Source organism: Sparus aurata, chromosome 1 (assembly GCF_900880675.1).
Source record: "Sparus aurata chromosome 1, fSpaAur1.1, whole genome shotgun sequence".
NCBI classification, from domain to species: domain Eukaryota; kingdom Metazoa; phylum Chordata; class Actinopteri; order Spariformes; family Sparidae; genus Sparus; species Sparus aurata.
The window spans coordinates 7,482,926-7,500,998 of NC_044187.1; the positions used below are offsets into that span (position 1 = coordinate 7,482,926).

At 44.2% G+C, this 18,073-nt stretch overlaps 1 protein-coding gene across 2 annotated transcripts in view; it reads right to left on the bottom strand.

Moving 5' to 3' along the window:
• The window catches only part of cacna1ib (calcium voltage-gated channel subunit alpha1 Ib), a 232,969-nt gene that overhangs the window by 58,093 nt on the left and 156,803 nt on the right, over positions 1–18,073 (bottom strand). The window contains exons 13-21 of one of the 2 annotated variants that reach the window (XM_030431025.1): positions 17,573–17,690; positions 17,047–17,202; positions 15,131–15,218; positions 13,035–13,201; positions 9,041–9,111; positions 8,324–8,816; positions 6,721–6,821; positions 3,764–3,899; positions 2,928–2,996 (exon numbers count right to left, since the gene is read on the bottom strand). In XM_030431025.1, the coding sequence (XP_030286885.1) occupies positions 2,928–2,996; positions 3,764–3,899; positions 6,721–6,821; positions 8,324–8,816; positions 9,041–9,111; positions 13,035–13,201; positions 15,131–15,218; positions 17,047–17,202; positions 17,573–17,690 (1,399 nt within the window). The remainder of the gene's footprint in view (positions 1–2,927; positions 2,997–3,763; positions 3,900–6,720; positions 6,822–8,323; positions 8,817–9,040; positions 9,112–13,034; positions 13,202–15,130; positions 15,219–17,046; positions 17,203–17,572; positions 17,691–18,073) is intronic. The other variant, XM_030431017.1, reaches the window with a different exon arrangement.

An 18,073-nucleotide genomic window follows, 5' to 3' on the forward strand; every position in this document is an offset into this window, starting at 1 on the left:
TGTGTGTTCAGATGTGTGTGTTTGAAGGGGAGAGAGAGGGAAGAAAGCCAGATCTGCACTCCCCGTTTCCTGTTTCTCTAATTAGAGACTGGTGTTCAAGGTCAAGACTCACGGTGTGCAAGTAGCACGGTTTTTACACTGATCACTACCGCTCATGTATGGGTGTATCTGTGTCTGCATGTGTGTGTGTGTGTGTGTGGACAGGAAATGAGAGCAGGTTGCCTCAGTGATGGAGTGTGTCTCTGGGAGGAAACTCTGTTTAATTAGCGCTCCTCAGAGAGCGATCAGACTGACCAGCCAGGAACGACCGATTAAGAGCAACAAGCGAGGGAGGAGGAGAGGACGGGAGGAGGGTGAGGGCTGAATCTTGTTGCGCTGGTCCAGAGAAGATGTGCACGATGTTAACAGATGAGCTAATGGAAATAATTTGACACACAAGACAATGAATACGTTAAAAAAAAAATGTGTAGAAATTGTTGTGCAGGGGAGCAGCGAGAGAGATTAAGTAAGGGATAATGTATAGAACGGTGGTTCGCGTTGGGGTCCGGTTGGTCCTGTCGGGACTTATTTTTCCGATAAAAAAAGGCCACTTTCCCTGATGATGGTCAAATATGCTGAACGTTGGGAAGGCCCATTCAATGAATGGAGCATTCTACAGCATTATGAAAAGCTGTGTAATAAAGACATTTATTACACGGAAAGTGGCCTTTTTGCCTCTGATTCACGTATTTCGTATCACTCCGTGCTCTAAAAAATTTGCTCAGGAAGCAGTGATATGCACAAGGGGGGCAAGGGGCTCAGTTGTTGAAAAACGTGCGCTAAAGTGCCCTCCTGGGAGCCAAATGTGTGCTAAAGTGCCCTCTTGGGAGCCAGAAAAGCGTGTCAAAGTGCCCTCTTTGTTGGCAAAACACACTAAACTGCCCCCTTTCCTGGTTAAAACATGATAAACTGCCCTCTTGGGAGCCAAAACACGCGCTAAAGTGCCCTTCTTTTCGCCCCTGCCCTTCAAAAAGTCTGTGGACGCCACTGTCCGCAAGTAGTCAGGTCACTTATCACCCCAGCGTCTTCGGTTGCTAAGCGACGTCAGCTGAGCAACCGACTAACCCCTAACCCTAACCCTAACCCGACGCACACCTAGGCCACTTGTATGGATACGTTTCGCAGTAACTCTAATATTTTTGGAAAACACAGTGATTTCAACTCTTGGCAAAAGGCTGAGTTGTCGTCACCAGTCAAGAAAAGAAAAAGAGAGGAAAGCAGCGAAGAGGGAGAAGCAAAACGGCGTCGGTTTGGCGAACTATATTTTTCTGCTGAAAAACACTATGAACGGTAACAAATAAATTGTCAAAAGACACCCTGTGTCAAGTTTTCTTTCTTGTTGGCAAGTAACTGTGTAATAAGCGGGATAATATATAGAACGGCGGTCACATTCGGGAAAATAAGACTTATTTTCCCGATATTTTCCCGATATTTTCCCGATATTTTCCTGTTGAAATCACCGTATTTTCCTTACATATTCTTTCCAAGCCATAGAAAACTCCTTTAACCTGCTGCCCTCACTCTTTTGTTCTCGGATTTGACATCAGGAACATTTGTTCTGTATGACTGGATGAGCTGAAACTTTCCATCGCCACCCCAGGAAAACAACTCGTGTGAGGGGTTCTTGCCAAAAGCTCTTCAAACGACAAGTCTGAAGGCTGACTGACAGTTACAGCTGAGATAACGCTCGTGCTCGTACAAGAAGAATCCGATTCCTCTGATTTTGTGACAGTTCAGTGAAAGGGCGAACACTTCATTGACGAGAAACGGCGACGGTTACAACTTTGATTCCACGGTGAGTGGAAGTCAGAGCTGCTGATGTGCCATTTGAGACAAGAAAAAGCAAGATGAGCAGCAGAAGAACCGCGTCTGAGCGCGAACGAAGCGCAGAGAACAGCGGAGCTCGACTGATTAGATTACACATGGAGGGACAAAAGAGGGGAGAGAGCGATGGCAGACGGGTGAATGTGAAATTAATCAAATGAGCCGCCAAATGAAAGCGAGGGCGATCGGAGGACTGATCGAAAGGAATGGGAGTAGATGAAGACGCAAAAGCGGGAGACGGAATATACGGAAGGGAATAAATAACGAGCCGAGACCAAGTTCAAGTTGCGGCCGGATGCATATATGTACATATATATGTGTGTGTGTGTGAACTCTGCACCACCACGGCGCCGAGCTGATCTACATTTCACTGCGCTACACATGTCTTCATTATCCCCGGTCATAAATAAATCACCATAGGGTTTTTCTACCAACGCGGGAAAACGCCTGAAGACACACAAGCCCTTAATAATGGATGATGCCTTGTCTTCTGGACACCAGATTAGTGGATTAAAAAGAGTACGTGAGTGTGTGTGTAAGTGTGTGTGTGTGTGTGTGTGTGTGTGTTTATCGATGGGGAGTCCAGGAGTAGCTAAAGGCCAGCCGAAGAGAGATAGCCTTCTAATTAACTGCATTATCTAGCTGCCCATCGCTAATGGGACGCGTGCGACTGATTAAACCGCCGAGTTGCGGAGTTGTCAAGAAATGAGGAAGAGGAGCAGGGGGAGTGAGAAAAGGATGGGGAGGGGAGAAGAAAACAGCTGGAGATGAAAGTGATAAGAAAGAAGGGATAAAGGGGTGGGGATATACAAGGGAGAGAACAATGTAGAGCAGAGAGGACGTGCGGAGAGAAGAGCAAGACGAGGAGGACGGAGAGTTTTAAACAAGGGAGGAAATAAGACCACTGGAAGACTGAAGATGAGACGGGATAAGAGGTCAACACAGGAGGGGAAGGAGAGAAGATAAAAATGTTTAAGAGAGGAAGCGGATGAGGACGTGATGGACAGATGAAAAGAGAGCAGAGGAAGAGAAACAAGTGGGAGGAAAGAGAAGCGCGCTTTTACCTTGACGGTCATCTCGGCGACAAAGATGGCGGTGAAGATGTAGTTGGATATCGTGAGGAACACCCTCTCCTGTGGCACAAGGAGAGAAATGAAAGGGAGTTCAAAGGAGGAGAAAAGGATGAATCGAAAGAGACAGAACAACGTGCGAGGAACACAGTTTGGAAAGAAAAGATCCGACTCTTCTCGTGGAAGCGGGGTGCGATCGCAATCAGCCGCTGCTAATACATTAAAACGACATCTTATTGCCAAATTAAATGCCACGTTTTCAAAGAGCTGCTACGATTTTAATTTCAACCTTCCATTTGATGTTTCGGTGCAGCTTGACGCCAAAAATTCAGCGAGAGACAGCAAGACAAGTTGATTTATTCGATGGATTTAAATAATTGTCGTTTTTTTTTTGAGTCATTTGTAAAATCATTACCTTCTAAAGGAGAGACAGCTTGTCCACAATAATCAGAATACATCAAAATCTGCCTGTTGTCATATCAGAGAACGGGGAAAGAGGCAGTATGACACTGAAATCTTGCTTTCGGAGAAAAACGAGTCCAGAATCAAGATTTAGCTGTAAACTTTTCAAAAGATTGGTTTTGTCAAATAAAAACATCTCCACATGCATAAATAACTCGTGTACATGAACTAATTGTATTTTAAGAGTATAATTCAAAACACAACACAGCACACACAACATGGTTAACTGTTTGTTAGCATCCGCTGTTCAGCGTGTGATTAAATATACACCATTAACACAGTTTTTCAACAACACTGCACGCCCGACAACCACGAAACACATCACACAAGTGCTTATAACGACTACGGAGTGATAAGAATAGACATACAGTATTTCTTACCAGGCTGCCTTGCATTATCTTGGGCCTCTCCAGAGCCACCGTGATGCAGTTGAGGAAGATGAATGCAAGGACGACGTAGTCGAAGAGCTTATGGGCGATAATGGACTGGCAGAGCTGCCTGAACCTGACGAGAGAGGAAGAGAGGAGGGCAGAGGAGAGAGGGAGACATGAGGTAAGGTTTATTCAAGAAATGTCAGCGTCTCAAAAGGTCTTTCAATTCCCCTCCAAGAAAGCTGCTCCTTCAAGGTATCCCACAATGCTCACTGGTAAAAGGAAATACCTAATGAATGAACCAAGAGGATAAAAAAACTCCATAATGACAAAAAGTGTTAGAAACTGTAATCTTGTTACATATCTCAGCCTACAGGAGGAGAAGATCTTATTTAACTTTTTGCATTTTATGGAAAACATTGTATGTTAAAGTCCTGGTAGTAATCGATATGTAATATATATTAAATCTCATCTGGTGGAGCATTTGTCCCTATGCTGTCCTTACTTACTACAGTAGCTCAGGTTTGAGTCAAGCCTTCTGCTACTGAACTGAAGAAATAATACAAATAAAAATGAACAGGATCTTTGAAAAACTTTTACAAAGCGCATCAGAAAGGATTTATAAAACTTGAGGCATTGTTCCCGCCTCAGATCTGGTGAATTGGGCAGACTGAACTGTTAATAAGTGCAAAATAAAGTATGTTATAATTTAACAAAGCAAGAAAAAGAGCTCGATAAAGGTTAAATAAAGGTTTAATAACAATAACTAGGTTGAACTGAACTGTGTTTGTTGCACTAATCTAACTCTAATTATAAACAATGATAAGAAACTCATCAGACTTGTATGAATGTTAAATCTGTGGGGAAAGTGAAACGCAGCCACCACTGAGGTGCCCTTGAGCAAGGCACTTAACCCCTCGAGCAGGCTTCCAGGTGCACCTGAGTGAATGTGATCGGGGCGTTCCTGAATAGGAAGTTCATATAAAACAAATATATGTATTAGGCATCTTACAGGATCTTTTAAGGGATTTATTACTTATGTTATAAATGTATTACAACGACCCTAATATAAAGGATTAACAAGAAATGTTCCACATATGATAGGATTTTAAAAATGTGCCTCTCCCAGTTCCTCCATTATTTATTAAACAATCTAACAGTTTGTCAAAGTGAAGACCAGGCACAGATCGACTGTTTGCATCCTGTGCTGAGAGCCGCTGGTGCGGGTCCGTCAGGATCCACCGACACCTGCGGTGCTGTTGTCAAAGCGTCGGTGTCGGAGTCAGCGCAGAGCAGCCGGCGGCTCCCGAGCGAAGCCCTCGACCATCTGAGCTCCTCCGCCAGCTATAAAGAGAGCCGAGTCCACCTACTGCTGCACCTGCTCTCCGGGTGAGGAAATCAATGCACTAATCTGACTGCTTTTCCTCCAGACCTGGCAACCCTGTCCCTTTAATCTATCGATTCGAACCTGGCAACACTGTCACACCCCCCCCCCCCCCTCGGTATCGATCGTGACCGGCGGCACCGCTTTGGCGTAGGCACTCATTCCTCCGGAGACACAAACTTCTGTCGTCGGCGTGTTTCTCTGTTGTTGGTTTGTTTGTCTGCTTCTTTGATTCCCCTTAGCTTCACTTGTTAGAGCAAACACACACACACACATATGCTCTCACACACACACACACGCACACAGAGGCATGTATAGGAATCCGATTCTAAAACAAGGTTTGGCGTGCATATGCTCACACATGCACATATGCAAAGCCATCCACAAACACTATGAGAGATACGGCCCTAACGCTAAGCTAGCGCTCACACCGCCAACACACACAGCCCCTGCTTGACAGATGGCACCTGCCAGGATGCCAAAACACAGCCCCGGGGCCCGGCTCTCCTTAAGTGGCTATCAGCACGCAGGGGATCGTCTGAGTGAGCGACCGGATGACTGAGTGATTTTTCTTTTTTTTTTTCGTCGGCACTTTCAGGGGCGTTCCTGCCAGCGAAAAGCATCGACGGCTGGGAGGGGGAAAAAAAACCCCACAATAACACAGACAAACACGACTCGGAGCGCACAGTCAGTAACAAACGCTCTGGAGGACGCGCGCAGCCACGTCGCTTTAACAAGCCGCTTGTGGAACCGGCAGACAGTGCTTTGCCGCGTGTGTACGGACAAACGGGCGAATCGTCAGGACAGAGCTGGGAAGGTTTTCTTACGTTTGTTTTCAGCTCCACAGGTCTTGAGAGTATGTGGTGTTTGTGGTCATACTGACGGAGGGAAACTATCCCTCTATGTCTACTAAAGGCCTCCAAAAACTTGGCTTCAAATCTTAAGTATTTCTGCCTAACACCACAAACTTGGGTTGGGTCTTGTTCTCGGTTTCACTTCACCTGGTTGTGTCTGTTTTCACACCTTCAGTGTTTGTTACCCAGGCTTCTCTGTTTTTTGTTCGTTCAGGCCTTTTGTGCCTGTGCCAGATGTTTTTCAATCACGATCTTTTCGTCCCCCGTGAGACTCAGCCTCTCCTCCTTCCGTGCGGGCGCGTTGTCCTTGTCGTCGAGCTCGAGCTTTGTCTCTCGTGTGTTTTCTGTAGTTGTGTCCTCTGATGGAGAGGATAGCTGCGTGGCTCGGGTCTGTTTTGGTGACCTCTGAAGTCGCCTGACATCCTCCTGGATCCACACTCAGTCACTGTTACTGTCCATACTGTGATTTTACAATATATTGCTGCCTTTCCCGGGAGAGTGATCCCTGTTCTGTTGCTCTTCCCGAGGTCTCTTACGTACGGTGTCCAGATTCTGAAGCCTCTTGATTGAGATATCGGGCTTTACTATATAAATTACACTGAGCTGACTTGAGCACCAAAGCCTGAATGGCGACTATATAAGTAAAGGAACAAGTCCTACCGAACAGAAACTCTCTAACACAGCTAATATTTCCACACGTATCCAGAGAAACTCACTTGTTCTGAGGGGAGAACAGGTAGACGGACCACTCCTCTCGGGTTTCGCACCAGTCCGGCTTGTACACCTCCATCATCTTCTGGATACGGAAACACAAACTCTGGAGGAGAGAGGAGAAGTGGGAGTTACGCGGACAGATCTCGGTGTTTCAGCTCGTTAAAGCACCATCGGCTCTGAGCATCGGAATCTCCCTGAAAAAGAGCCGCATAGATCAAACACCCACAGCGACGACATGTACAGAATGCATCTTCATTTCCCATGATTCCATTTGATTCCCGTTCCATCCGTAATGTAAATACTATTACATTTATTGGATTATTTTCACCCAGATCGAATGAAAAGGTCTCTGAAGCGACTGCAAATCCTCTGCAGAGGTTAGATAAACCAATCGTGCCGCCTCGTTTCTGCACCAACTCCCACAGTGATTATGGGTTCTGTTTTTTTTTTTTTTTTTTTTTGTCAGTATCATCTCAGCATATCTGGGAACCAATAAAGAATTTCCCATTAATCCAGCGCTCGCAGCAGCCCCGGAGCTCCTCTCTCGCTCTGACACATAAACAGCATCAGTAAAAAGACACACAAACTGCTATTTTAGCATCTCTCCTGAAGCTAACGCATCTAGTTTAGCACCTCGTCCCCGTAGGATTAACAGAATGAAGTGCCCCTACATCATTTAAAGAGGCGATATATTCATTCATTTATTTGTTACGGAAGCTCCAAACGGCTATGCATTCATACATTTTATTTCCTCCGTTCTCCCGTGATAAAGAGTTAATTTCCTCGAGATCTTGAGACAACGAAACTTTGTTTTCTTGTGATAACGAGAATTTTTGACGAGATCTCGAGATAACAATATAATAAGGTGTGTGTGTGTGTGTGTGTGTGAATGAGTCAGTCAGTTAGTGTAACGACTGTAAATGACCTTTAATGTGATGATTGTTAATAAGAACATCTTGTTTTCATTTAGTTAACTGATATTCTTTGACGCCAGGTTATTATTTCATTAATTATATTAGACACTAAATGTGGGACTTTTATTTTGAAAGCGTCTCGCTGTGAACCGAGAACATCTGTGTTCCTGTGAATCGCGTGTGTGCGTGTTTGAAGTGTGCCTGCATGATTTTTGCTGAACGAGATGAAATGATTTACTGTGCACCTGGCTGGTGAAGGGTACAAGCTCTTACCGTGTGACTGAAGGTGTGTTATCTTGGAAAAAACTAAGTTTCGTTATCATGAGATCTCGAGAAAATTATCCCGTTATCTCGGGAAAACTGAGGAAATTAACTTGTTATCTCGGGAAAACTGAGGAAATTAACTTGTTATCTTGGGAAAACAAAGTTTCGTTATCATGAGATCTTGAGAAAATTATCCCGTTATCTCGGGAAAACGGAGGAAATTAACTTGTTATCTCGGGAAAACGGAGGAAATTAACTTGTTATCTTGGGAAAACAAAGATTCGTTATCACGAGATCTCGAGAAAATTATCCCGTTATCTCGGGAAAACGGAGGAAATAAAATATATGAATGCATGGCCGTTTAGGGCTTCTGTAATTTGTTGCTCCTCTTGCTTTTCTTCCTTATCGTGTGGTTTCACTGACTCACGTAATCTGTCTCGTCATCGAGGTCTGCTCTGTCCTTGCGTGCGTTGACTTGAGGGAAAACCTCGGCCATCAGCTGAGTGTGGGGCGTCTTGCCGTTACAGTCTCGGTGGTCCATTCCCAAACCACTGCCAGCGCCAGACCCCCCGGTGATGGATCCCCCTGCCCCGGAGCCACTCCTCCTCCCGGGGCCCGGGTGAACCGGGGGCGGGCCCGGGGGCTGTCCGCCGGCCCGGAGCAGCTCGGGGAGCTCCAGGGAAAGGGCCCGTCGATCCCTCCTCCCTGCGAAGTGCCTGGAGAGGAAGAGTGGAGGTGGAGGTGGATGATGGGGGTGGAGAGGATGGTGGGAGAGGGACGGGTGGGACAGGAGGGACTCCTGCTCGGCAGCGTAGGAGTAGGAGTGAGGGGAGCGCGTGCTGTGGACGCGGAGGCTGCCTCCCACCAGAGGAGCCCCGCCAAACCCATAGCTCCTCCGGCCCAGGCTGTTGGAGCTGGACCTGCAGAACAGACCGGATCAGGAGGACGATTAATATGTTTTTAACACCAGAAGTATCAATACAGAGGAAATCAACACATATTAAGAGTTAAGTCATGAAGCTAATGAGAACATAAAACAACAGCAGAGCTTTGATGTTTCCATGTTGGTAATAAAGGCTTCATGAAGGTATTAAGAATTCATCAAGGCTGAAATCAATCGCTGGAGGTAAATCTAATCGTCTACCTGCGGCTCCACGCAGACTGTGGATGTAAAGGGCGCCCCCAGTTGTGGTAGTTGGGACTGCGGCCATGACGCTGGAAGAGACACACAGCGGTTCAGAGTCGTTACCAGAAGTCTGGATCCGGTAAAACTGGATCCACCCGAGCTCCGACGACCCAAGCAAAGAAGTGCACGGAGAATGGACGAGGAACAAAGTCTCCCAGGATGCGTTATTCATTGACGCTATTATCTCCCTCTATTAAAGGTAATCACACTGATTGCACCTCAGCCAGTTATTCATAATATCTGCTGTAACATATGTTGTAGTGCTGGTTCTGTCCGGTTGGTTCTTTATGTGGAACAGAATACGACTCCGGGATCAAGACAGATTAGTAAAGATGATTCCGGCAATAAGATGAAATCAAATCTACACAGGACTGCACTGCGACGTGGTCCCTTGTCGTTTGTATTAATCTTATCTAAAATGGTTCAAACACAAGTGTGTGTGTGTGTGTGTGTGTGTGTGTGTGTGTGTGTGTGCAGAGAGTAAAGCCTCCCATCCCTGTGGACTGAAAACTGTACAGCTCTTTATCTCACTGTGTTCCCAGTGAAAAGATTAAGAAGTTGTTATTTGACATATCCATATGTACATCACATTGTTATTTCCTTTTTGGCTGATTCTCTGTATCTGCATGTGTTAGCTTTTGATGTTGTCTCCCATTGTTTCGCAGAGTTATCTACTCAAGTTAGCACGCTAACCAGCTAGCCCCGGCCCGTGCTGGTCCAACACTCCCCTGGTGCTCCGAGCTCCCAGTCTGGACCGGTGGATGCACGGCTAACCGAGCCAACCAGTTAACAGCGGCTGTAGTTAGTGGTCGCTCTGATGATATGCTACCTGTTGTTTTGAGTATTGATTGACATGGTACAAAGTCTACATGTGGCTTCTTAACACCAACCTGCCAAGGACTGGAGATTTAGCCCAATCTGCCATTTTTAGACAAAAATGATGTCAGTAGAAGAATTATTGACCTCAAACCAGAAGGTCGGATTGGGTACAAGTAGTGGTAAAGTTCCTGATTAACCAAACTAGCGTGAAAGAGCAGGTAGAGCTGCCATGAGAGATTACTACCAGTACACAGGTTGGGTTGTTTCACCTGTCAGACTTTATTGTAGCAAAATCACCGCACAGATTTTAGCTTTAACTTTGTGAATACAAAGTAATCTGAAATGTTGTTGTGTTGCTCACTTTTAAATGCATCAAATAAAAGTGAAATGACATCCCTCTCCTGCTCCAGTGGAGCTGCTTAGAGGCTGGCCACCAGCAGAATAGGACTGGCGTGTTCATACGGAGCTATAGGGGTAAGTGGAGATTCCTACTGTTACTGTAAAACAACATTTTTTTTTTCTATAAATAAGTATACGACTGAACACATGAAATATAAACGGTGCTTTTCAAATGAGACTGCAGTACACTCGGCAGGCTGTCATCAAGTTTAATACACAAACCCCCGAGTGCCAGTTCCACTTAGAGGAACGTAATCAGCGCTGTTTCTTTCCGCATGTCTAATCCTCTCAGCATGATGGACCTAATTATATGGAAACGTACATGTCGGCAGTCACAGCTTGAGCCCCGCGCCGTACACACGGAGAAAATATACATCCATCTCTATAGAAACTGTATCGGAGCGTGCCCACTGGCTGCTAAATAACACCTCGATCGACACAGAACCGCACTGCAGATCCGTCAAGACAATTTGTTCCACGCTATATGGTGTGAACCGCAGAGAACAGCTGATACTGTATATTACGGAGGCTTTGCAGCCAAACACAACGTAACTACAGCAACTTAAATGTCAGTGGCTGTATCTAATCTGATCATCATCACAGCAAATAAACAGTTCATCTACAGATATACTGTTTACCTCTGCACCGATGAAAGATGTTACTGAGCACGCAGCTTTTTCTTCCCAGTCAGTGAATACTGCTTATTGTGTTATGTGTCTATTGATTTCTGCCAAGGTGCAGTTTTGCTGACACTGGACTGAGGTGAACCGCAGCGTTGAGAGCAAATCCCGCCGGTCCAGTTTGTTTGGACATCAAAAAATAAGAGAAGTTTGAAAAACTTTTCTAACGTTGACAGGAGCATCTCCTCTTATTGCTTTGTGTGCGGCTATGGACAGAAATAGACTTAGAAAAGCTGTTAAATCCTGTGAGAAAAAAAATAAATATATATATGTGAATTGCACACATTATGTGTACTGGTTAATGAATATATTAACTACAGGTGCCAAGGAAATGGTTGTCTTGTCCATTGAGGTAACCATATCGTTGAGCATTTCAATCTGGATGACTTTATATTAGTTTGACTTGTTCTTTTTAATTGTAGTTAAGTTCATTTAACTTTATACTGTGTACTTTGTTCAAGTTCTTTATACATCGTCACCTAGATGCCATCAGACACATGGACACACACCCGCAGCACGCCCATTAGAGTTGATTGTGCTGCGACACAACTGAGTGATGCATCGCTGGCCCCGGAGTTTCATCTCCAATCTGAGTCCAATCAGCAGAGTCTGATACACTGTGATGAGACAGCGAGACAAAACAAACCATCCAACAAAACAGATGGAACCGATTCGTAGTTCAAAGTGTGATTCCATCAAAACACTTTTTCGGAGCGACGGATACAACTGTAGCAGAACTCCGACGGAAAGTCGTAAAACTGAAATTATTCACGAGCATCTTTCTTGAATGCTTATCATTGTGGTGCTTTGGATCTGAGTGATGTAACCGGTGCCTTCTGATATCAATAAACCAGGAGCCCTCTGAGAGAAAGAGGAGGAGACTCTGCCGTGAAGCGGATCTTTCACGCCCACTGTGTTTGACATTGGAACCTCCGAGGTAAGAGCGTTGCTAAACTGCAGCTTATCTCCGCTCTGGTTTCCACTCCCTTCTATCTTCCTGTCACGGCGTCAGCCCTTCTGTCTCTATTCTGTTCTCACTCTCAGTTTCTCTGTGATTCAACGGAGGAGGAGAAAACAGTCACTTGACACAGGTTGCATTGGCAAGCCTTGCAGGATGTCTCGGATACAACAACTATCTGATTTGACAAAGAAGACGACGAGGTTAACCACATAGCATCTCACATAAGCTCCATCAGTCTGTCTGGTTTTTAGAACTTCGTTCAGTCACCGATACAGAATGATAACGGATGCAGTTAGCACTGGGGAGATCGGTCGGCTTTGCAAAATGACTTGCTGATAAGAAAACTCAAGTCAGCTCACTTTCTTTCAGTGCACGTTTTGTACAAATAGCGTGTATTTCTCTGCGCTAGTAGAAGTTTGGGTTGTAGTGCATCTCTTTTCTTGAAAGCAGAGCCTTTGATTGAGGCTAAGATTGATATTCAAAAGCACACTGAAGCTTAATAGAATAATCAATGTGTTTTTCTTTCTTTTTTCTCCACCACAGACAGCCACTGGTGCAACATTATCAGCACCAAGATGTGTAATCCATGAGCTCCCCAGGCCGTCGTCTTCACGTCTTTATTACATGTTTTATTATTGTTAAATGCTTATTTTCCGTTGGGTGTGTGAAATATAAGCGGCAGGTTTACAAGTCTGACATTTCAACATTAAACAGCAAAATTTCCAAACGAGATGCCGAAAAAATCGAATCGTCTTGTCCTTTTTCCTTCTGTGAACATACAGTACCTATTGAATTTAATGCAAATCGTGCTTTTACCTGATAAACAAAGTATAATATACAATAAAATTAAGTGTGTACTATGGAGGATTACCATCCAATGCCAATTTAAAGTCTGTACAAATAGAGTTTCACACCATACTGACATAAACTGAAACAAACTCTTTGAAACAACGAAGAAATGCTCATTAAAAATCTGACAATGGCTCAGAAATTGTGGACCGAAATGGTTGGCAGTGATGCCCATGGATCAGTTTGGTGCTCACTGACTGATATGTGCATGTATGTATCAGTGGATAAGAGTGTGACGACGTACCAGAGAGTAGGAGCGTCTCTCCAGGCTGCTCTTGCCCAGGCTCATCACGCTGCTCTTTCTGGACTCGATGGTGAAGCTCCGCCTCTCGGAGGAGTAGGATCGTCTCGACCCGGAAAGAGCGCCCAGCTCCAGGTGGCCGTTGGGTGTCAGCGTGCAGATCCTTGGGTCTGAAGAAAGATGAACAGAGAGAGCAGCTAAAGTCGTCCGTCTCCATTTTCCACCTCCCTTACTACACGTTTGGTGTCAAAGGAATAAAGTGTTCTCACATATCTTTACACTGTGAGGCATCTTCAAGCGAGATTTTAGCTCATCCCTTGTCATCAGATTGCAACTTATGCTTTCTATCAAGCCGTCGTGTCTATTTCTATTACACCTAGTGATTTCCTACATTCTCCAGGATGACATTTGACAACCCTCAGGCAACGGGCTTCAAACTGCTGTCGGGAATATACGTAGGTGCCCAGAGATATTGCAGCGATTTCAGAGCGAAGCTTTTAAAAGGTGAGAAAAGAGGAAGAATGTCGAGCTTATTGAGGTCTGAAGAACGTCTAAATAAAAAACGTGGAAATCACAAAGAAAGCTTGAGACAGCTTTTAATCTTGTCGAGAGTCTGAACACTTCAGACCTTTGAACCCTGTCAGTTGAACAATGTAAATGTAGAGATCTAAAAAGAAAGATGTATAACCTCTCAAGACTTCTTAAGCCACAAAAAAGAAGAACGGAAACGGTCTTCCCACACGCGAAAGGAAAAGCCAAACAACCAAAGTTGTTACCGCTGTGCTGCGGAAGTGGACAGACAGTAAAACACCTTGTTGTGTTTCGATCTGTGAAGGACTGCTCACACTGCACTGCAGAGATCACATCTCCTCTGCAGCAGTAGCCCACTCACACCGTATAGAAGTGATTCTCCCAGTCTCTGAACTCATGTTTAATCCTCCCTGAACTGTGTTGTTCACTGGGTCTGTCGAGGAAGGCTGGAAGAGGTTCATTGTGAGCTCTGGATGAACATAGAGCTCATTCATATTTCAAGACTGTTGGCAATTCCCTGAGTTCTTGCAAGTTTGTAAGCCTTTGGCACGAGCTTTGGTCTTACTTTTTTTTTTGTTTTTTGGGTTGAGCAAATCTTGCTTCTTCAGTAAGCCTCACTGGAAAACAAAGACTACCGGCTTGAATGTGAGATGTGAGCAGACTGTCGGGGCATGTTGTTCAGTTTTGACATGAATGGGTAACTCTGTGAATATGAATTGTGGCATTAGTGTGAATCAAAATTTAGACTCACAGAAACTAGAGATTACGTTTAAACATCTTAAAGCAACCAATTCAAAATAGAATTGCTTTCTAACAGTTTAGCGCCCTTAACAAACTATGGATTTGCAAACTGTGATTTCAACCATTTGGTCGTTAAATGGTTTTGAGACATAAAAAACAGATACTGATCGACATGATACTGATCTATTGATATTTTACTTAGTAGATTGATGGTCGTATTGATGCAGGCGTTGTACAGGACAATTATAGCGAATAGGAAGTTGAGACCCAGTTTTTGATTTACACATTTCTCACCCTGACTCATTGTGATAATTTTTAGTGACCGAATAGTATCGTAGACACAAGCAGCAGGTGAAGTTCATCCATAGGACGCCGTGCTCAGTCTCAGAGATAAGGTGAGGAACTGGGATATCCTGAGGGAGCTCTGAGCAGAGCTGCTGCTCCTTCACGTGACAATTAGCTAGTGGAAGTGGTTCAGGAATCTGATCGGGATGCCTCTGGAGAATTTTCCTTCCTTTGGAGGTTTACTGAACACGTCTGGTTGGAGATCCCAGGGTAGATCAAGAACACGCTGGAGAGATTGTATACCTCATCTGGCTTGGGAATGCCTCAGGATCCCCAGAAGGAGCAGAAAAAAAGGTTTCTGGGTAGAGGGACGTCTGGACTGCCTTTCTTATCTTCCTGCCCGTTTCGATTTCAGAGACGCGCTTGCTACGGAAAATTAACTCACCGACTGTAGTAGATGGGTTCGTAATTTTAAATCAACTTAAGCCACTGACGGCAAAAACTAAAATGGATATATTGCCAGAATGAGAGGGACAGCTCACCGGACAACTTTATGGAGTCGTGTTTCTCGCTCTCGTCAAAGTTGGAAGAGGAGTGGTCGTCATCCGAATAAGAACGATTGGCATCGCCCTGGAGACAAAGAAGGGATAAGAGACAGAGAGGAAAAGGAGACAGGGTATTACCCAGGGCTGGTGCTATAAGGGACTGCAGTCACACATTTTGAGTAAGGATCTCTAATCTCCCGTGTGACATCAGTCAAAGCAACAGACTCTGCTCTCTTGCAGCAGCTGTCAAACACACTGGAGGTTATCAGCGTGGCTCGGATCTGTGTTATATCTCAAGATTAAATCAGTAAAACCCAAACACTACTGACACACCGCTACAGTAACCCAATAGGTTTGGGAAAAAAACCAAAAAAACAATAGAATCTCCCCTTTGGCCACTACGATGGGAAAATTTGGAGTAAATTGGCTCAATAATCCAGAGTGTGCTGCAGTAGTAGACAGTATGGATGAGTGGAAGAAGGTGAGAGAGCCAGAGGGGGGGGGGAGAGAAAATATAAGACAGAGAGACTGAGCGAAAGACTGATGGATATGTTTCGTTTTGGCATTTCAAAAAGATCAATCAAAAGCCTCGTGATTTGTGTCAGTGTTCCCCCTTCAACCCGCACATCACAGCCACGCGCCATGAATATGGTAATGCGTCGATCCTTGTACCAAAACTCAAGTGAATTGCTCAACCGCACTGCAATTTTCCACTGATACATCTGAGAGTTTGACAGCCGATGGCAGATTGACAGCATCATTCTCCGGTGCCTCACACTGAGATGGATGGCTTTAGAAAATTACACTGTTGTGTTTAATACACCGTTATTATGTCTTGACTGCTGACTTAACCACCATAATTGTTACCAATACTGTAATTATAATTTCTACACTACAAAATGAGATTTGATACCCTCATAACTTGCTCTCTTTATAGTATTTATGGCTCAGTCAATATTTGTTTAATCCCGGCATGCCGTATTATTCAGAATGTACAATCTACTGATCTAAAACCATTTAATGACGAAAAAAAAAAAGGTCCACAAGACTTACCATCAGGATGGTAAGTATTTAATATATTGAGTAAATGGATAGGAAATGGAACATGTTGGTACTGGACTGGAAATGCTGCTCTCTGCAGAACCAAAAAAGTCTGGCAAAAACTCCCCACCCGTACAAGACCTACCATTCACAACTGAACACTGAAGGATAATGAATGCAAGAAAAAAAAAGACCACATTCCACATGAGTGTCCTTGGGGTTTAGTCCATACACATTGGGTGTATTTGAGCATTTGGGAGCGCTTCATTATTAGTAACTCCATGCGTGTCAGTCTGCTCAGTTCTGTGATTATGAAAATCAGCAGGACACAAGAGCCCGGGCTTATTTTAGCTGCGAAGGTCACTGGCAAAGGTTAAAGTCTTTAGTCTTTGGGAAACACAGACAGATGGATGTCAGCTGTCCATGGACGAGGACACTGTGCGCCAAATAAAAGGATGGATGGATGGAGACAGTTTATACATAGAAGGACTGTCAAAGTTTGAAAGTTTATGTGAATCACAGTCAACTTTAACAGTTGTTTGACACTGTCAATTTGCAGGCTGGGGTTTAGTTGAAAGCGGTTAATCATTTGGAGTAAATTAGAGGTTAGGGCTTGTTGATTTGCTGCAATTCTTTTCAGTTCTGGTTTTGAATCTTGAATGTTTCCGTTTGTACTGTTTGTACTGAAAAAATTAAATATTTCACCTCTTTGGTGTTTCTTTCGAGTCACACTGAACCTATTAATATTCTTAAAAGGGTAGTGAATGAGAATGTGATAAACTAACCTGGCCGGGGCATCTCAACCATCAGTGGAACTATGTAAACAAGCTTGCATCCTGCAGTCTGAAGCCATGGGGCATGTGGGTCCTTACCTCTGCCTGAAAACCTTCCACCAAGATGGCCACCAGCAGATTAAAGAGGACGTAGTTTCCAAAGGTCATGAGGGCCACAAAGTAAAGAGCGGCAATTGGCGAAGTTGCTGCCATACCGTTGTACAAAACCACGTTCCAGTCCTCCTGGGTCAGAATCTGAGAGAATTACAAAAATAAACACACAAATAGACACATTTTACCAAATAATATCAAACCAAATACAACTTACTGTGGTTTACAGTCTCCTTATAACTCCACCACAGAGTTTTAGTATGATTCCAAAGCTTTTTAAAAACATTAGGGATTGGTGTTTAATGCAAGTACAACATGCAAAGTCACTACCATGCAAGCAACTTATACAAGGTTCGATTTAAAGGTTAAAGTGTCTGTAAAATTTCTGCCGATATTGAATCTTAAGAATATGTGCACATCGTCAGCATATATAGAGACATGTAGGTCATAGGTGTACAAATGTGTGCCAGTAAGTTTGTCTACATGCTTCTCCAAACACTGGCGTGTTGATTACCTGGAAAACAGTTACAATGGCCCAGAGCAAGGAGTCAAAGTTCTTCCGGTCTGGCACTGTGTCACCGGTCTCTGTCTTGAGACTGAACTTGCAGCCAAAGATGTGCATCCCCAGAATACTGCAACACAACAACAGCAGAGCCTCTGATTATTTTAACATGCCCACAGAAAAGTGAACATCTGCCATACTGGGGTAGTAATTAAAGTAATAAAAGGTGGATCTTTGCAGACTTTTTGATGAATAGGTTTGATCATTTGATTGTAGCGTGTCATCTGTCCTCCAGTGATGTCAGTGGCGCTTTGAATTGTGGGTAATGTAGGCATCAGGTTTTTAAAAATAGTCCACCGGCCAATCATTGCACTCTGAAGACACTGTTGGACTCTTCGATCGATACAGCAGATGCAGAGACATATCTTTTTTTTAATTTCATGCATTCTACTTCCTCTACCAAACCTGGCATCTACACTACCCACAATGCAACTTAGCCGCCGAGTGAAATCA